At 42.9% G+C, this 21,230-nt stretch overlaps 1 protein-coding gene across 1 annotated transcript in view; it reads right to left on the reverse strand.

Annotated features, from left to right (window-relative positions):
- Window positions 1-6,823, reverse strand: part of PPTC7 (protein phosphatase targeting COQ7) — a 40,676-nt gene extending 33,853 nt beyond the window's left edge. The window contains exon 1 of the mRNA XM_069497163.1: window positions 6,317-6,823. Within this exon, the coding sequence (XP_069353264.1) occupies window positions 6,317-6,539 (223 nt within the window). The 5' untranslated portion in view covers window positions 6,540-6,823. The remainder of the gene's footprint in view (window positions 1-6,316) is intronic.
- Between the last annotated feature and the right edge of the window lie 14,407 nt (window positions 6,824-21,230).

Below are 21,230 nucleotides of genomic sequence, written 5' to 3' on the forward strand. Positions count from 1 at the left end.
CTGGTTTGAAAAGTCAAATTTTTTTAGAAATAAAATACTGTTAACTTATTTTTCCAAAGCATTTTTCTGAAAATTCTGAACCTAAAGCCCACGTAAGGCCTATCTAAAAGTTATGACGATTTATATAAAATGAATTTGACATTTAGTTTGAACTTGATGTAAGTGTTTGATCTACTCAAAGGACATGGTTGTAGGTCATATTCTAAGCCAGTGTAGTGCTTCTGGAATCACACACTAGTACAAACTCCATTTGGATACTGTTGCAATCATTCAGGTTATGTATTGCCCAGTTTCATAAAGCAGTGCTAAAGTTCAGGGTACAGTCTCCTCCCACCTAGCAGCCACCCTCCCCCCTCCCCCCAAAAAACCTCCACAAAAGCCTCCATCTGTTACAATTTAAAATCTCTTTACAAAAATGTATCTTCTAAAAAGTATAAACAGTTTTGCTTTTAAAACTCAATTGCTTGCTCTACAAAGAGTCATCCAGAATCCCTTAAAGAGATTATTAACAGATTGAGAAAGAAGCTGGAAGTTGGGAAAATTTAAAACTAAGCTAGAGAATCTCTAGATTAAAGATTTGTGAACAAAGAAAAACTAGCTCTGAAACTATTAACAAACAAGGAAATGACTTTAAAAAAAAAAGGTACCTTATAAAAAGTACAATACACCTATATAGCAAAATGAGAAAAATATCCAGGAGCAGGAGTTTAAAAAGCAAACAGCAAACTTTCTCTATCCATCAACCTGTAATCTTATTACAGAATGAAAGAACACTCAGAATAGTTAGCATCTAGTCAGTGGCTTACTTAAACCATGCTGTTTCATTAGTCCTAGACAGCTCTTTTACTAAATCCACATTCTCACACTTAACATTTCACAATTTTCTCCTGAAAGCACATGAATATTATGAAATCAGGCACATTTAAAGTACCGATTGATCTCAGAACTAACGTTTGATTGCTGCAAATTGAAAAGTAACCTCCATTATATAAAATGATTATATGTATATTAAAACTATATAAACAACAACTATACTCCTCACAAAGTGAAACAGTTATAACATGACCCTGCAATTCTAACCCCCCAAATTAAAAACATACATGGTCATACAAAAGCCTGTACAGGGCACTAGTCACAATAGCCAAAAAGTAGAAACAACCCAATGGCCATCAACAGATGAATGGCTCAACAAAATGTGGTATATTCTTACAACGGAGCATTACTCAGCCATAAAAAGGGATAAAGTACTGACACATGCTCCAACATGGATGAACTTTATAAACATGCTAAGTAAAACAAATCAGACACAAAAGGATTCCATTTATATGAAATGTCAAAAACAGACAAATTCAGAGAATCTATCTACCTTCTGTTTGTTGCCAGGGATTGGGGTGGGGAGATGGAAAGTGACTGCTAATAGGCAAGAGGTTTCGGGGGGAGTAATGAAAAATGTTCCGGAACCAGACAGTGGCAGTGGTTGCACATCTTTGTGAATGTAAAAACTACTGAACTGTACATTTTAAAAGGGAAGACGTTATAGCATGTGAATTACACATCTCAAATTTTAAAAATACACTCAAGGTCAGATTTGCTATCAACAGGTAGATAAGGCTAGAATTTGACTTTATTACAACTGCTTGAAATCAGCAAATTCTACCTAATCCATCCACTTTTTTTTTTTTTGAGACAGAGTCTCATACTGTCGCCCCAGCTAGAGTGCAGTGGTGTCATCACAGCTCACTGCAACCTCCAACTCCTGGGCTCAAGGAATCCTCCTGCCTCAGCCTCCTGAGTAGCTAGGACTATAGGCCATTCACTTCTTAAATAAAATTGAGATCTTAATTTTGTTCACATAATCTTTACACTCTTTATATCTTAAAACAATTAGTTTTAAGGCTGACATTACTCACAAAAATACTCCAAAATTCTTTTTTCTTTCTTTCTTTTTTTAAATAAGATGGGTTGAAACACTCTAAAATCTTAACCACAATCAAAATCAGATTCAAAGGCTGGAATATGAAGTTGTTTTAATTTCATTTTTAGGTTTCAAGTTTAACCAAGCTTAAATAAACAGTCAACAGTTTTATAAGAATTGCTTTACAACTCAATATTCAGAGGTCAGAATTTACATGGCATAGACGATGCTGCCATTTTTTAAATAAGTGGTCTCTGTAAACTGTGGTTTAGCATGCAGAGGGGTTTTTGTTGCATTTCAGTTATGAGTCAGAATGAATAAAGAAGTTATAAACACACACACAGACATACACATGCCCAAGGGGGAAAAGCATTAAAGGATAAAGGTACCAGGAGATGGACTGGTTCTGAATTCTCATGTATTGTCAAGAAAACCTGACCAGTGTTGTAAAAGACAGAGGACTGGGATGAGGAATCTTAAGTGCTAGTCCCAGTTCTGCCAATAACTAGTGCAGTAACCTTGGGAAGTCATTTGACGCTCTGTAGGCCTCTGTTTTCTCATAAGTAAAATGAAAAAACTAGACTCCAGTGTTTCTAAGTCTTAAATTCTCAACAGTCTTTGATTCTATTGTTAAGTAGTTCAGAGCTATGGGAAGCCCAGTGATTATACTAGGCAGCTCTCATATTTTTGTGTACCTAGGAAGCCACACCATATAAAGAGTAATAAGAGAATTTGGGATTAGCCACAGGGAAGAAGGAACAAGAAAAGTGTACATAGCTCCTGCTGGGACTGGTTTACTCCTGTTGGACCTAATAAAGAGAAAGCACCTTTGCCAATTTTCTAGAGGATGATAGGAGTGGTTCCTATGCTTCACCACACCCACCATAGTTGGTTTTTCCTAAAAGAAACCCACTAGGGACTCTCAAAAATGTTGTGAAGCACAAAGTACTATTAGTCACTGCATGACTAATAGGACAGATCAATTCTAAAGAAACAAAACAGCTTTCTCTTTCTCATATAAAAAGAAATAAACAGGATTCATTCCAGTCAAGGAGTCCTAGATGACCACAGTAAATAATCTGAGGTGCACAGATACTTAGCAATAAATATAGTATCAAGCCTAAGAAAATGAATTATCTATAGAACTAGAGGTTCAAATGCACTGAAGTTCAACATAACTTTATTTACTACTCAACATAGCCTTTTAATGTAATTTAGTGTGTAACTCCAACTTCTAGAGTAGAAAGCAGTATTAAAGACTTGCTGAGACTCATTACTTCTTTCACAGCAAGAGCTAATCAGATCAGCCTGTGATGGAACGGTATCAATAAAAGAGAAGTCAACCATCATATGAACGGATTCACGGGAGCCAAGGATCAAATGAAGCCAACTCATGAAGTTATTTCACGTGGCTCCCAACCAAGATCACTTTCTGGAAGAGCTCTTCCACAAAAGACAGTCCTGGAGAACCTGTCCTTCACTGTACCCGTCCCCCCACCATCTGCACATATGCCTATGTGTTCATGCTTGATCTTTGTCAAATATGGCTGACGACCATCCCTTGGCCATATAAGCAACCACCTGTCTGGCTGTGCCTGGTGGCATTCCTTTTAAGAAGCGTAGGCTGGGCGCGGTGCCTCACACCTGTAATCCTAGCACGGTGGGAGGACTGCTTGAGCTCAGGAGTTTGAGACCAGCCTGAGCAACAGCAGGACCCTGTCTCTACAAAAAATAGAAAAAAAATTAGCTGGGCATTGTGGCCAGTACCTGTAGTCCCAGCTACTCAGGAGGCTGAGGCAAGAGAATTGCTTGAGCCCAGGAGTTCGAGGTTGCAGTGAGCTATGATGATGCCACTGCACTCTATCCAGGGTGACAGAGTAAGACTTTATCTCAAAAAAAAAAAAGTAGTGTACAGAGCTGGGGTTCTTAATCTAATACCATGCATGAGCTTCTAGGTGGTACATGGATGGACTTCATATAGTCAGTGAAATCCCTGAAAGCCTAGGCAAAATTTTGTCTACGAGCACATTTTTTCTGAGAGAGTCCTTGGGCAGTCAAAGATCTTCAGAGGCTGTGAACCAAGGAAATCTAAGAACCACTGGTTTAGTCCTAGGTACAAAACAAAAGAAATCTACAAAAAAGTGCCCATGTGAATGAGATAGAAAGTAATGCCTGTTATTTGAGGTGCAAAATTAACAAAAGGTGCCATCTATTCAAAGCAAAAGGAAACTATGATCTGATGAGCAGAAGCTGTAGTCTTTAGGGCCAGGTAGTCCATTCCATTCATCCTCTAGTCTGGAGAAGGAAAATGAAGAGAGGATCTGCCCAAGACCATAAATCACAGAACTACTAAGTGGCAAAGCTGAGCATCAAAGTAGGCCAGGTTTCTGCCAGGATGCCAGACCATGAAAATATGTTTATACTTTTTTAGAATGAGTTTGATCAAAATTCTCCATATCCATCTAAATATCCCACTCCACTAAGAAAGCACCTCTCTAAAATTTTAAAATCAAGCTTGAGTATAGGGATTTGATACATTTAAACAACCTCAAATCATCTATCAAATCACAGATCTTTCACAAAAGCCAGAACATAGCAGATTTATAAGGTGAACCTTAGAGGCTCATTATCCCCTATCCTGTTGAATTATGAATACAACTTAAAAAAAGCAGCATAGGTCACAAGCTCACTGAGTGAGGCAGGCACTTCTAAATGCACTGGGGAAAGATAGCTACTGACAGCCCTTTAAAACAGAGTCGGTCACGTTAACTTCAGAGTGGATCTGTACAATTTCAATCTGAAAGCTCCCGGACCTTCTAAGTCTCTCTCTCTCTCTCACAGGTTAGTATCAATAGCATTGCCTAAACAGTAAATGATTTTTTACTGTTTGCGGTCATTCATAAATTAAAATGCGGTCATTCATAAATTAAACTGAGAACAACCTTTCCAGTCCCATGTTCACAAACACTACATGTGGTAGAACCAAAGATACTGGGCAATTATTTTGAGATCAGATTAAAAAAATAATTACAAGACGGTCGTGGTGGCTCACGCCTGTAATCCTAGCACTATCGGGAGGCCGAGGCTGGAGTACTGCTTGAGGCCAGGAGTTCGGGACCAGCCTGAACAAGAGAGAGACCCCCACCTCTACAAAAAATAGAAAAATTAGCTGGGTGTCCCAACTACCTGGGAGACTGAGGCAGGAGGATCACTTGAGCCCAGGAATTGGAGGTTGCAGGGAGCTATGATGATGCCACTGCACTGTAGCCTGGGCAACAGAGCAAGACCCTGTCTTAAAAAATAATAACAGTAATAATAATTACTGTCATAAGAAAGTTACAGAACCATCTGTTCCAACGCCAAACTTCCCCTGGACACATGAAATTTAAAGTAACTAAAAACTCAGTCTCACTTGAGAAGTGAAACCAAAGTGACATTTGAACCCAAATTCAATGACAACATGTCCTTCAATTTCAAAGGAAGTGCTTGCTTTATTTAGGCAAAAAAATTTAATAGCATACTATTCTATGGTATACACAGATTCTCCACAGATGTACATTACCGTACAGTTTCTGATTGCAGGTGAATCATACCTAGCCTTTTCTGCAAACTCTGTCCTTAGTCTCCCACCCGCAAAGGTGTGACCGGATAGGCCTTAGGAAGCACCTGTGGCCTAAAAAGGCTTTGACCAAGTCTCAAAGCTTTCTGGCTGCAGTCTTCAAGCAGGTTCGGCTATTCTATTTTGGGTCAAGGAGACCGACTGACTCTCTGTCACCTCCCGAAGTGACCGCAAGCGGACAAGATCAGTTTGGGAGATCGCACCGTGAGAGTTTTTCCACCAAGCCCGCAGCCCCCCACCGTGAGACTCCGAAAAGGAGGAAGATTCGGTCACGATCCAGGCGGCGAAATACGGCTGGACTACCTGGGGGCTCACAGCCGCCGGGGATCCGGCAGCCTGTGGCCGGGCTGCGGCGTCCGGAGCACGCGAAGCAGCAGGGATCCCCGGGGCACGCGGACCGAAGAGGGAGGGAACCAGAGCGAGGTCGGGAACCTGCAGGTGTCACCGAGGGAGGAGAGGAGGTCGCCCGGGGCCGGCAAAGCCAAGTGACTAAGAATGTGGCTCCGTATTCGGACAGACCGGTCACATTCTCAGACCGTGACCTTGAGCACGTGGCTAGACCGCTCTGCGCCTCAGTTTCCTCATCTCTAAAATGGGGGTTGTTCCAGCGGAAAACGCGCCTCAGAGCGCTTGGCACGGCGCCTGGCGCATAGTAAGCGCTCCCCACATGTGAGCTCTCTGGCTCCGCTCGCCGCCCGGAGGAACCGGGGAAGCCCCGCGCAGGGGAGTCCCCAGGAGGCGGAACTGGGGCCGGGGCGGGGGTATCCGGGCCGGGGACTCACCGAGCACATCGGCAGAGCGGTGCCGGGCCACGAAGCACGCGTCGTCCCCGTAGCACGCACCCTTCTTGAGGAGGCCCTTACGGAAGTCCTTGCCGAAGCCGCAGCCGGCCGTCACCAGCCCGTAGTCGCCGCCGCCGCCGCCGCCAGCTCTGGGGTCGGTCTGCGAGAGGCCGCCGAGCACGGCGCGGGCAACCAGCCGCCCGTACGAGAGGACCGAGAACATCGCCGCCGCCGCCCCCCCGAGGAGGCGGGGGGTCGGGGGAGCAGGAGGACGCGGAGGCCCGGAGCCGGCTCTCTCCTCAGCCGCAGCCGCGCTGCCGCCGGGGCGCTCCTCAGGGCGGCGCGCAGTAGCCGCCGCCGCCCCTGCCCGACGCGCGGGGCCTCGCACACGCTCAGCCGCGCGCACCGGAGCCAGAGCGAGGTCAAAGCCGGCGGCTCCTCCGCCTCAGCCCAACTGGGGTCCCGGCTGCAGCCGCCGCTGCCGCCGCCATCTTCCGCTCCACTAGCGTGTTCCGGCCGCGCCGACAGGGCCGCCCCCCCTCTGGCCACGCCTCTAGCCCCGCCCCGATTCGCGGTCCAGGCCCAAGCCCCGCCCTCGGGCTTGCTGCCCTATGCAGTCACCGAGGTCGAGCGTGCGCAGAGGGTGTGGCCGCAGTGTCTTCTGGGAGTTATAGTCCTGGAGTTGTAGTCCCTTTTGACTTTGCTGCTGAGGCTCTAGGACCTGAGGATTTCCCACATGAAGGACTTAGATTAACTTAATGAGAATTACAGGTGGGCTGCTTGACGATTTTTCTCTCCAGTTTTAAGCGTATCTTTTAAAGATTTTTTTAAAAAATAAGAACGCTGCCATCCCTTTAAACAAAAACCTGAAAGAAACCAGGGTCAGGGTCACATATTGAGAAACAGGTACACAGAAATCTAGTGGCATAACCACAATTAATGTACTGGAAGCGTTTTTAGGATGGCAGTCTGTTTGGAAAGAAGAGACTTTTTGCATAGTCTTTTAGGAAAAATTAAGAAAATGTAATATATCCCTATCAGAGTGGAAGGGAACACTGATGGTGCCTTGTCCCTTTTGCTCTAGCCATGTTCACAGCTGCCTCAAGACCTTTGCCCTTGCTCTTCTTTCTACCCATTAGAATTTAATTCCATTGTCTCAGGGTCCTGTGTTTTTTTGTTGCTGTATCCCCACAAGACGTGGGCACACAGTAAATATATAAATGAATGAATGAATATCACACTAGATTCTAAGTTCCCCAAGGGTAAGAATCATCTGCCATTGAATTATTGGAATCTATGCAGTGCCAGGCACATACAGTAGGAGAGTGTGTAAATATCTGTTAAATAAAAAAAAGAAGTAATAGAATAGGAACCATAAATAATAAAAGAAAGTAATGTTTGTTGAATAAAGGAATGATTGAATGAATGGGGTTCACAAACAAAAGAAAATTGACTTTTGAGGCAAGTAATCCAATTTGAAATAATTGGATTTTATTGAAACATAAATATATGTTACTCAGAAACACTGGTTCTTTTCCAGTTTGCTTTTGACAGGACCATAGTTACTTTGGGGATTCCCATCTTGTTCTTAAATAATTCTTTTTTATATTTTCTTAATATGCCTGAAATCCTGCCAACCATCCACTTAACTCACATTATTCTGTTATCCTAATTACTGTCATCATTAAACATTTTTGCAGTTCACAGTGTGCCAACTACTCTCTCTATATGTTTCTGTCCTCAAAGGTTTTCATCAAAATTGGATTGAATAAGTCACTTCACATAGTGAGGAGCTTTTTGTCAAACATACAGACCCCCCAAAATATTCATTTACTGGATAAGAGGCATAGCAAGTCTAATAATGCGGTCACACCTTGCTATTTTTTTATGGCACAAGAACTGGAGAGTGCCCAGAAGAGGGGGTGGCGCCTCTCAGAATCCTCTGCTTGGCATTTATGTCTTTGCCAGCTGTGCTAAAGGTTGTTCTTTCAAGCGTACACACCACTACCAAACCCCAGCCAGCCTGTCAGGTAATTCTACCCCAAGGACAAACTTTTTAAAATAGTATGTCAACCCCTATTCCTTGCCTCGTCAAACTCCTTCTGACTGTTCCTACCTCTCATTTTCAGGGTATATATTATCTAATTTCCGTGTCAGTCACAAGAACCGGTTAGATGAGATGAGTAAGAACATAAGATGTGACTCTAAGGTCAGTAACCACCGCTCTGATGGGGCTGCTGCTTTCACAGTTAAGCGATACGAGTGCCTTCAGTTTCTGGCAAATGAGTTGCTCACAGATGCAAGTTGCGAACAGAATCCTTTCTCAAAGCTCCTTTGCGCTTTTTAAAAGAAGAGGAGACAGGGCCTCAGGTTCCCTTGAATCATTTATTCCAGAGCCAGCTCTGAAGTTTCACCTAACAGGGTACTTTGAAAAACACCTCCCTTTCCCTCCCTGAGCAGCACAATTCATTTTGACATTTTGCTAGACTTAAAAAGCCCTGAGTTTTCTTCCTTAATAGAGTTACATTCCTAGCACTTCAAGGATTCCTGGGAGGTCAGTTGCCACAGAGGCGAACAAGTGGTGAAAATACCATCTCTGCTGCCAGGGCACCTCTATGGCATTAGCAAAAAGCTTTGCACTGGAGTCACCCCCAGCTCCTAAAGAAGCAAACAAACAAACAAAAAAACAAAAAAATGCATGAATTTCCTAGTGAGATTTTTCTGCCAGACTTGTACACTTGATCCCTTTGGGTTTCTTTTGCTAACCTCTTCAAAAGGAGCACTGATTAGTTTATGGCAGTTTATGGTTTCTCGACCTTGGCACTATTGACATTTGGGGCAGGGTAATTCTTTTTTTTTTTTTTTTTTTTTTTGATACAGAGTCTGGTTCTGTTGCCCAGGCTGGAGTGTAGCAGCACAATCATAGCTCACTGCAACCTCAAACTCCTGGGCTCAAATGATCCTCCTGTCTCAGTCTCCCGAGTAGCTGGGATTATAGGCACATGCCACAATACCCTTTTTTTTTTTTTTTGGTAGAGATGGTGGGGTCTCACTGTGTTGCTCAGGCTGGTATCCAACTCCTGGGCTCAAGTGATCCTCCTGCCTGTGCCTCCCAAAGTGCTGCGATTACCAAACAGGTGTTAGCCACCTCGTTTGGCCTGGGCAGGGTAATTCTTTGTTGTGGGGGCTGCCCTGTGTATTGGAAGGGGCTTAGCAGCATCCCTGGCTTCTACCCACTAGATACCAGTAACACCTCCCTTTCTACTCCCAGTTGGGACAACGAAAAATGTCTCCAGATATTGCCAAATGTCCTCTGAGGAGCAAAATGGCCCCTGATTTAGAACCCCTGGGTTCTTGCAATGCAATGCAAGTGAGCAAATATTTGTTGAGTGCTTGTTATGTTCATGGATTCGGGCTAAGGATAAAAAAAGTCGGTGACTTCATGGCAGTCACAGTGCAGTAGGAAGGTTAAAAGTTAGTAAATATAGAGAAAAAATAAGCACCAGCAGTTGAAATAAAAGAGGGATCTGGGAAGGGGAAAAATGAGACCCAGGGTGATGAAGAACACTCAGGGGCCCTTCACGAAGACGTGACATTTGTGAGAGGCCTGAATGCACAGAGGTCTGAGAAAGGGATATAACATTCCAAGAGGAGGAAATAGAAATTCAACAAATGCAGGGTGTGATTGGAGAAGGGCAAACAGTCCAGTGCAACTTGGCCTTAGGATTTGGAAGAGGAATAATAAAAAATGGGGCTAGGAGCTGGGTGCGGTGGCTCTTGCCTATAGTCCCAGCTATTCCACAGGCTGAGGCAGGAGGATCACTTGAGCCCAGGAGTTTGAGGACAGCCTGGGCAACACAGTGAGATCCCTGTCTCTGAAACAAACAAACCAATATGCTAAGTTAAAGGACCCAGACACAAAAAGTCAAATATTGTATGGTTCCATTTATATGAACTGTCCACAATAGGCAAATCCATAGAGACAGAAAGTAGATTAATGGTTGCCAGGAGCTGGGGGGAGGGGCAAATGTGGGGAGGGACTGTTCATGGGTACAGGATTTCTTTTTGGGGTGATGAAAGTTCTGGAATTAAATAGCGGTGATGGTTGCACAACCTTGTAAATATGCTAATAACCAGTGAACTGTACCCTTTAGAAGGGCAAATATAAATGTAATTTCTATCTCAGTTAAAAAATAGTTTAGGACCTACAGCTGGGGGCCTTATACGCCAAGCTGAGGGTACTTAATGTTGGAGACAACAAGGGGTCACCAAATTCCTTTAATATGCCAGATAATAATAATGATAATAATAGCAATGAAAGTGAGATCAATAGATATCATAGATTGCGCACTTACCACATGCTCTATGTGCAGTGTCTTCTCTGACCATCTATTTAAACCACCCAACAGTCCCATTTGCATTTTTCTTCATAGCACAGAGCACTTACTTATTTTGTTTAATGTTTGTCTCCTCCCTTACTAAATGATAAGTTCCATGTGAGCAGGGAATTTTGTCCATTTTATTCATGACTACCTCAAGTGTCCAGAACAGTCCCTGGCATATAATAAGTGCTAAATAAATACCGAAGAGGTGAATGCTGCTGAATGAAAGAAACTGAGAGATCCCAGAGAACAAGCGACTTATTCTACAGCTGAGGAGAGGGGGTGAGTAGTATGTTCATCCCCCAGGAAGCTAGTAGGCAGCGCTGGGCTGAACTGGAGAGGTGTCCCTGAGACACTTAATGCCTGCCCTGCAAAGTCCTTTTGAAGGAACCAGCCATAGGCTGTTCTTTCCATTGCACTCATCTTGTTTTGTGTCATGTGTGATGGTCATGTTTTTCCTATCTAGAATCCATTCCCCTGCTTCTCTGATTATAGTATTCTGATTTTCCTTGGAAAAATAATCCAACACCCCCTAGGTTGCTATAGTGTGGATGGAACTGGACCAGGACTCCAAGAGTGGATGCATGAGGCAGGTCTGGCCAGTTACAGCATTGTATTCTCTTGGTCACAGTGATTGGCCCAGGGAGAAGGCACCTGACCCAAGCCAGACCAGTGAAACTCAATTATGGGATTTTGCTGAATGTATCAGGAAGGAGGAATTATCACCAAGGTTTCTAAGCTGGTAGGATACAAGCTTGGAACTGCTGATGGCCATCTTTGTTACTACTTGGGAAGAACCAGCCTGAGAATGAAGCCAATACAGAGAGAAGAAGAGATGGTAAGAAGCAGAGGCCTGGTAAAATGAATCAAACCAGGCCGGGCGCGGTGGCTCACGCCTGTAATCCTAGTACTCTGGGAGGCCGAGGCGGATGGATCGTTTGAGCTCAGGAGTTCGAGACCAGCCTGAGCAAGAGTGAGACCCTGTCTCTACTAAAAAGTAGAAAGAAATTAACTGGACAACTAAAAATATATAGAGAAAATTAGCTGAGCGTGGTGGTGCATGCCTGTAGTCCCAGCTACTCAGGAGGCTGAGACAGGAGGATCGCTTGAGCTCAGGAGTTTGAGGTTGTTGTGAGCTAGGCTGATGCCACGGTACTCACTCTAGTCTGGGCTGAGAGCAAGACTCTGTCTCCAAAAAAAAAAAAGGAATCAAACCTCTGAATCCAGTTTTGACTGAGGGAGGATCAGTCTCTGAACTCATATGAATTCCCTAGTTTGCTTAAGCTGTTTGATTTTGGCTTGGAATGCAGTGAATCCTGACAAACACATCATGTGATCCAGGTACTATGGCTGCAATTATCGAGTGAAGAACAAGTCCCCAAACCAAAGGCAACTGTTAGAAGGGAACTTATCCTTCACTTAGTTACACAGAGGAGAGGGAACTTCCACTCTTCAGTAGAGAAATTATGGAAGGAAAACTTCTGACCTCTTTCTTTGGTACCTCCGTAGGATAAGGAGTGATTTGTCTGAATGGATTTGGGGGAAGATGCTGAGCATGTTGTCTCATCAGTTTTTCTTTTTTCTTTTTTGCCATGGCATGACCTTTACACACTTGCTTTCTTCCTCCCCCATGGGGAGCCTGTCCCTATGGAAGAGGCTTGTAGTCACCCAGCCTGTGACGGGGTAAATCAATTTAATCCAAAGGTAGATTGTGTACATAATTAAGCCATGTTCTCCAACTAGCCTTATCAAAGTTGATACTTTGAAGTTGTAGTTGCCTGATTTGTGTACCTACTCTCTGTGGTTTTGGAATTTGTAAAGGCTGAGAAAGGTGTAATTAACACCCCATAAAGCCCCAAAATGTTTTTTTGTTGTTGTTTTGTTTTGCTTTTTTGAGACAGGTCTCTCTCTGTTGCATGAGCTAGAGTGCAGTGGCATCATCATAGCTCACTGCAACCTCAAGATCCTGGGCTCAGATAATCCTCCTGCCTCAGCCTCCTGAGCAGCTGGAACTATAGGCGTGTGCCACCACGCTTGGCTAATTTTTCTATATTTTGTAGAGACAGAGTCTTGTTCTTGCTCAGGGTGGTCTCGAACTCCTGGCCTCAAGCAACCCTCCTGCCTCGGCCTCCCAAAGTGCTAGGACTACAGGCGTGAGCCACTGAGCCCGCCCAACATGTTAATTTAAATTTTCTCTTTAGAAAACTTTGAGAGACAGACGCAAGGACTGACCTATGGGTGCTAAAATAACATGTGGAGATCAAATTTCTGATGCCGTCAGGGCTCTAGGCTCGAAGGTAATTATGAGTCCAGTGTGTTCCTGACCTGGGTAGTTTGTGACTGTTCAGGTGTTCGGCATGATTCTAACTGGCAGGAGCCTGAGTACAAGGGCCTCCGGGGCAGGCCTTGACCTAACCAGTGTGAGCACAGCTTTGACCTCAGCAGGCAGCTGGGACAGGGATTCGATTATTGGGGGGAAAAGGCTTTCTAACCCAAACCAGGCTTTCCTTAAAGAGGGCAGAGCTTTAGCTTACAAACCTTTAGGCTCTGGTGGGTAGATTTTTGCTTCTTGTAGTACCTGTTTCAGCAAAGCTTTTGGCCGAGGAAGTTGACTCTGATTTGTTAATTGCATAAGCTTTGACCATGGCTTTGGATTAGGGGAGTTCAGACGCTGACTTTGCCCATAGAATGGGGATATTTTTATTAATGAAAACAAATAAAAAGAACAGGGTGCTTATTATACAGGAGATATGCTTCTTTAGAGAAAGTGAATGAAAACACATAAGCTAAGAAGTCAGTTAATGAGGCTTATGCCTGGACACTTTTGTCTCTGGGAAACAGGTTTGCTTGAGAAATCAAGGAGTACCTGAGTTGTTTTTTAAAATTTGCTTCTGTTGTGCTACCAGGACAGAGTGGACGAGCAAAAGACAAATAAAGGAAGACAGGCTGACTAAACTGGAGGAAAACAGGTGAAAGGGAAATGATTATTGTTTTTTTTTTTTTTTATTTTAGAGACAAGGTCTTGCTCTGTTGCAGATTGGAGTTCAGTGGTGCAATCACAGCTCACTGCAACCTGGAACTCCTGGCTTCCAGTGATTCTCCCACCTCGGCCTCCTAACGTGCTGGGATTACAGGTGTAAGCCACCACGCCTGGCCTGGGGCTTGCTTTAAAAAGTTGATTTGAGGAGGCTAGGAATTTGGGACTAAAATGTGGAAGTACAATCCTAGAGATCAACTCTGAGACTGCATGAGACAGAATGACTCCTTTCATAGTCCCTTATTTGAGATATAAAGAATTATGCCTTATTGGGGGTGGGGGAAAGGGAATTTGGGGAGAAATTATATGGGTTTTTCATTTTATTCCTTGCCAAGGCACAAAAGCTCTGTCCCCATTATAGAGAGTTTCTCTCTTCTCCTTTGAGTTTGACAACAGAATGGGAAGCAGTTCCTAAGTTCCTCCTTTTTTTACCACTCTCCACAACGCAGGCATCTTCCTTAGTTAATGGATTTTACTGAATTTCTAGGGAACAACAAAAGCATAGTAAACAAGAATGTCAAAAATTAAAACATGACTCATTCACATAAGGAATGAACACATGTCAACAAAAGTTTATTCAACTTGTCAAAGAGGAAACAGTAAGACGGGAAAGCTGGGTCAGAGCACATTTTGAGGAAGTAGGTGTTTGAGGAAGTAGGAAATGTTGTTAGATGCAAAACTAGTTAATCTTCCACAGGGTAATAAAAACTATAAGCTACAGGGTTCTGTTTTGTACTGGAGAGAAATAATTCACAACTCGACTGGACAAAAATCTGGGCAATAAATAGCGAGGCAAACAAAGGAACATTCCCTGGCCTGTAAATGCCAAATCTGGCCCTGTTGCTTGTGTTTATAATGAAGTTTTATTAGAACACAGCCACATGCTGCTTTTGCTTTGTAGCGACTGAATACTACAATGACAGAGTCGAGTAGTTAACAGCCTGCCAATAGCCCACAAGGCCTAAAGTATTTACTATCTGGAACTTTATATTAATTTTTTTTTTTTTTTTTTTTTTTTGAGACAGCGTCTCACTGTTGCCCGGGCTAGAGTGCCGTGGCGTCAGCCTAGCTCACAGCAACCTGAAACTCCTGGGCTCAAGCGAGCCTACTGCCTCAGTCTCCCAAGTAGCTGGGATTACAGGCATTCGCCACCATGCCCAGCTAATTTTTTCTATTTTTAGCAGAGACAGGGTCTTACTCTTGCTCAGGCTGGTCTCAAACTCCTGAGCTCAAGCGATCCTCCCACCTCGGCCTCCCAGAGTGCTAGGATTACAGGCGTGAGCCACTGTGCCCGGCCTGGAACTTTGTATTAATAGAAAAAGTTTGCTGACCCAGGCTAGAGAATTAAATAATCTTTGGGTGAACTTGTTAAACAATGTCCTAGAGGACATTGAAAGGACTACACTGCCCTCTCTTGGTCTTATTTCCAAAATTTGGATAATTTTTCTTAAAAAGGAGATGTTTGGCTTAAAAATTGGGGGGCATTTTGAGTTGTTATCTCTGGCCTATACTTCCTAAATCCTCCTTCCCAGTCACCCCACAACCCCATCACCCTCTTTCTACATTAATGAATATCTCAATGCCCCTTAGTCAACCTTTTATTTTTATTTTTTAGAGACAGAGTCTCTGTTGCCCAGGGTGGAGTGCAATGGCATCATCATAATTCACTGCAACCTCAAATTCGTGGGCTCAAGCGATCCTCCTGCTTCAGCCTCCCAAGTCACTGGGACTACAAGCATGAGCCACCTGGCTCTACTTAAGTATAGAGTTTATTCCACTGCACAGCTTGAGGATAGCCACCCGGGAAGCAAAGCCTTCCAAAGGGATGGGATCAGTGTTCCAAAGTGGAACTAAAGTTTCACTTACATGGGCAGAAACAGTTTTAGCCAAGTTGCAATATTTTCCATACTAGACCAGTATATGTTACAGCAATTTGATTAGCACAGCTTGTCACATTCCAAGAAAGATGCCACTAACATTCTGTGAGGGGCACTAATGTTGTGTGGGGGGGGTGGGGGGGGGCCGGTCTCATCTTTGGCACTGCTTGGTCACTTCTAAGCATTTGCAGGAAAAAGCAGAAATAGCAGCTGCATTCTATGTGACTCAGGCTACACAGCCATATTCCTCTCAAGACTCGGAATAATTTAAAGTTCCAACAGCTTTAAGTTTGAATTTTACATATCCCAACACTTTTCTCAGAGGGTGGAGCTTATCCAGTTTTAAATACAAGTAGGCCTGAAAAACAATTGGTGGTGAGTGATGTTTTACAGCATCATTTTTGCTCAAGAGGGCATTCTATTTCTGGGTAAGGACTTCTGCAACATACTGGCCCATTCTCATGGAAGGTTTTCTTGGGAGGGCCCCTCAGCTTCTTGGAATGAAGTTCTAGAGCCGTTGCTAACTGGAAGTTCTGAAAGGGAGGTAGCAGTGTTTGCTTGACCATGGCTGTTTCTGGATCCTGGCACATAGTAGGTGCCCAGTAAATAGGTGTCGCGTGAACTAGAGCCAATGAAAGAAAGAATAGAGTTTTTCTCCTTCACTCAGGCCCTGAGACAGGACCAAGTTTTGGTGACAAATGCTGCCATCTGCAGGGAAAAGGTGAAATGGCAAGATTGAAAACTGCTGAGCCCTGAGGAAAATACAGCCAACTTCAAGGCAAAATGAACACAGGATTTTTCTCCTTTCATTTTGTTAAAAATTAATCAACACCATTTTATTCTTTTCAAATAATGAAACCCACACCCCTTCTCAAATAATATTTTTAAGCTCTTTGAGTATTTATTAAGTGCCTAGCACCATGCTACATACATATAACTTTAGTACCTTGGTACCACGATTATCCACATTTTATAGATGAAGAATCTGAGCATAGAAAGCATGCCCGAGGTTACACAGCTAGCAAGTGGAAGAACTAAGGATTTGAACCCAAACACTCTGGCTCCAGAAAGTGTGCTACTTTTCTCCCAATAGACTTTATTTTTTTTTAACACCCACCAGAAGAGATAGACTTTATTTTTTAGAGCAGTTTTAGGTTCATAGCAAAACTGGGCAGAAGGTGCAGAGATTTCCCATATATCCACCGCCCCCACACATGCAGAGCCCCCTCCATTGTAGACTATGTGCTCTTAATCATTTCACTATATTACCTCTTCACAACTGATATGGAGAATGTTTACATAAAACATAGAGAAACATGGCAGATTGAGCCCCTGCAGTTACCTCTGCTCTCTCCTGAAACCCTCCTAAAATTATAGTAAAGGAATTAAAAAGGTACAAACCCACAGAGAATGGAAGAGAAGACTGCTCAGGAGAGACCTCACATCCTTTTTGGAAGATAGGAAGTGGATGAATGGATTGACTGAGTGGAGAAACCCTAGTTCTTGCAGAAGGAGATGCCAGTAAGTAATAAACCAGTTGGAGCTCATAAATTGCCCCTCAAAAAAGCTCAGGAATTGAAGGTTGAAGGTCCCTGGGGTGAGAGGTGGGACAGAAAACATTAATTGAACATAAATAACATATGGGGAATGGTTAGACCCCAGATTCCCCTCCTTGTGAATCCCTTGCCCTGATCCCTGCAGAAGATTGGATATTTATTCTGTAGAGAACGTGAACCAGAGAAGGTCTGGGTTTAGGGATAGCAGTCAGAGAAAAGGGTGGAGGTAAGGTAACATCCTAAAGTCAGAGGGATTAAGTGAAAAGTGTGCAGTTAAAAAAAATTTTAATCTATTTTTAATAAGCATCTGGTTGGTAGTAGTCTTAGTATTGTTATTCTGTATTGCTATTGGCATTGTTATTCTGTTACTAGTATTGTTATTTAGCACTATGCTAAATGTGTATTTGGGGATAAAGCAAGTAATAAATTATGTTGGCCTACTAAAAATAGAAAGAAATTATATGGACAGCTAAAAATATATATATAGAAAAAATTAGCCGGGCATGGTGGTGCATGCCTGTAGTCCCAACTACTCGGGAGGCTGAGACAGGAGGATCCCTTGAGCTTAGGAGTTTGAGGTTGCTGTGAGCTAGGCAGACGCCACGGCACTCACTCTAGCCTGGGCAACAAAGTGAGACTCTGTCTCAAAAAAAAAAAAAAAAAAAAAAATTATGTTGGAATTGTTGAGAACCAAGCTTTACGGTGTGAGAGAAAAGAGATACATGTGCAAGATCTACCTAGTTAAGAAAAACCTCGGTCATATTGATTTTAATCAGAAGCATCAGTACGATGGATTTTATCTTGAAAGAGTGCATATTTCTTAGTTCTAGCCACTGAAACAGCCTGTCAATAATAACCTACCATGAAAGGTCATATTTAGCAAATAAAAATACAGGACACCCAATTAAATATAATTTTCAGATGAGCAAACTTTTTTTTTAAGTGTATGTCCCGTACATTGTTGAGGACAAATCAAGTCGGTTGTGAGAGGTGGCATGTACGAGGGACATTTAAGAGCTACTGTTTATGGAGCAGCTACATGCTGCCAGGCCCTATGCTAAGTGCTTGTGTACCTTAATCTAACTCTTCAAAGTGCTCTCCACGGTAGGCATTTTCTCTATTTCTCACATGAAGGTATTAAGGTTCAAAGAGGTTAAGTAACTTGCTCAAGGTCACCCAGCTAATAAGGGATGGAAAAGGATTAACCCAGACTGTCTTGCTCCAAAGCCCATGAGGGTCTGCCTCCTTGGTGGGTCAAGGCAGAAGACCTCCTGGAGGAGGTGAGATTTGAAGGCTGAGCAGGAGCAATAGATGGGCATCTCTTCTATTGATCTCTGGAAGGTCTGCTTACCATGACCCAGTAATCCTGGGTGGCCCCAAGAAGATTTTGTTTCTGAAACTTTAAAACTGAGGGCCAGACTCCAAATCATCATGTTCAGTGACCAAAGTAATTCTACCCAATAGAAGTGACCTGGGGGGCGGGGGCTAGGCGCAGTGCTCACACCTGTAATCCTAGCACTCGGGGAGTCTGAGGCAGGCGGATTGCTTGAGCTCAGGAGTTAGAGACCAGCCTGAGAAAGAGCAAGACCCCGTCTCTACAAAAAATAGAAAAATTAGTTGGGCATCGTAGTGTACGCCTGTAGTCCCAGCTACTGAGGAGGCTGAAGCAGGAGGATCACTTGAGTTCAGGAGTCTGAGGTTGCTGTGAGCTAGGTTGACACCATGGCACTCTAGCCCAGGCAACAGAGTGAGACTCTGTCTAAAAAAAAAAAAAAAGTGACCTGGGCAGCTAACTGGTTCTCTCTGTGCCATCCCTTTAAAAAATTTTAAGAATAGTCAGATATATTAATACAGCCATAGAGGACTACAGTATTTGTTTGAGTCTAATTTTTTTTAAAGAGTTAAAAATGATTCCCATGTTTTTTATTTGCTTTCAAATCTAGTTTGAGCAGTAGACATTAGGCAAGGCTGATGGGACAGGGGGATTTTTGCCTTGTTTTCCAAGTGCTGCCCCTAATGGTACATAGGAATGCTATGACATAAGAGAGAGAACATGGTTTTTAGAATTTGTTTTATTGCTGTGGTTATTTAACTTAAAATTTAGTTTTTAATTGAAAAGTAATGCATGCACAATGGATTAAAGAATCATTTGTCCTTTCTCCTCCCCAGAAACTATTACAACTGTTACAGTAACCAGCTTCTTGTGTGTTGCAGAGGTCATTTTAAGAGGAAACTTTTAGGCAGATTCACATTGGGAGGGGAGGAGAGTTAATAGGAGTGATGTCTCACTAGGATAAGCAGCTGATCTCTGAAAGAAAACCTGTGGCTGGGTTCAGATGGGAAGGATTTTCATTATTTGTTTTAAGGAACTCACAAAAGATCTCTCTATCAAAGAGGTAGCAATTGAGTCTTTGTTCAAACAGACCAATTTCACCTTTTCTCATCAGGCCATCTTCTCCCCTCCCCACGATAAGCGGACAATAAAAAAGGGAGTTGAGGATTCTGGGGGGTTGGAATTAGGGTTCGTTCCATCCAGATTGTCATAACTATGGCCACAATAACTCTGAAGTGTCCAGGACATTCTAAATTCTTTATTTTCTTCATAAATACACCCATACTTGTCAGACCATGGGTCCTGATTCTGAGTGTAGAAAACAAGCTTCACCACTGTCCACAGACTGTTGGTCTTGTATTCTTCCCAACAAAGTTGGGCTAATGAAAGTTACGTTCTTTAAAACAAGCTGCAACAGAAATGCCTTACCTGATGACAAGGCTAAAAGAGGCAGGGTCAGGGCTCAGGAAGAATTCACTCACAGGCTGGCAGTGAGAGGTGAATAAAAGAGGAACTATCTGAAGGTCTCAAGGAAAGCGTGGAAACATGTTTACAACTCAGAAACAGACACAGAAGTGGGGGAGGAGACAGCAGTGTCTTTCAGCGGGACCAAGAGGCCAGTTCACTTCCATTTTTTGAGGCTCTGTGTGCACAGAAAAATGGAGAATTCATTTCTTCATTTAACATTTGACAAATGCTTTTAGCACTCCAAGATTAAAATGCAATTTAGATGTGTCATTGCAAGGTGACTCGATTTATTAAAAGCCAACTAATGAAACCACAATGAGACACTACCACATACCTATCGGAATAACTAAAAACAAAAATGAATACAAAACTGACCATACCACGTGCTCACAAGCATGTGAAACTGAAACTCTCATACATTGTTGGTTGGAATGAAAATGGGAAAATCACTTAAGAAAAAAGTTGGGCAGTTTTTTATAAATTGCAACACACACTGACCGTATAACCCAGAGATCTCACTCCTAAGAGAAATGAAAAATGCATGTTCATACAAAATCTGTATGTGAATATGTGTGGTGGCTTTATTTTTAACCACCCCAAACTGGAAAAATCCAAATTCCTTCAACTGGTGAATGGATGAAAATTTCAGTGTAGCCATTTTTGGAATACTTGTCAGTAATAAAAGGAATGGACTGAAAGAAACCCTTGCACATATGGCTAAATGAGTTTCAACAAGGGTGCCAAGACTACACAATGGGGAAAGTACAGTCTCTTCAACAAAGGATTCTGGGAAACTGGATATGGGAATGCTTACCTTACACTATATACGGAAATTAACTCAAAATGGATTAAAGACCTAAATGTAAGACTCCAAACTATTAAATTCCTAGAAGAAAACATAGGAGAAAAGATTGAGGACATTGGATTTGGAAATGATTTCTTGGATATGACACCGAAAGCACAGACAACAAAAGAAAAATAGACAAAGGGGAGTATATCATCTTTAAAACTTTTGTTCATCACAGGAAAAAATCAATAGAGTGAAAGGCAACCCATGAAATAGGAGAAACTAATTGCAAATCATGTATCTGCTAAGAGGATAATATCCAGGATATATAAGGAACTCCTACAACTCAACCATGATAACAAAATAACCCAATTAAAAAACAGGCAACAGGCCACATGCAGTGGCCCATGCCTGTAATCCTAGCACCCTGGGAGGCCGAGGAGGGAAGCTTGCTTGAGCTCAGGAGTTCGAGACC

Source organism: Eulemur rufifrons, chromosome 21, assembly GCF_041146395.1.
Source record: "Eulemur rufifrons isolate Redbay chromosome 21, OSU_ERuf_1, whole genome shotgun sequence".
Taxonomy (NCBI): Eukaryota; Metazoa; Chordata; class Mammalia; order Primates; family Lemuridae; genus Eulemur; species Eulemur rufifrons.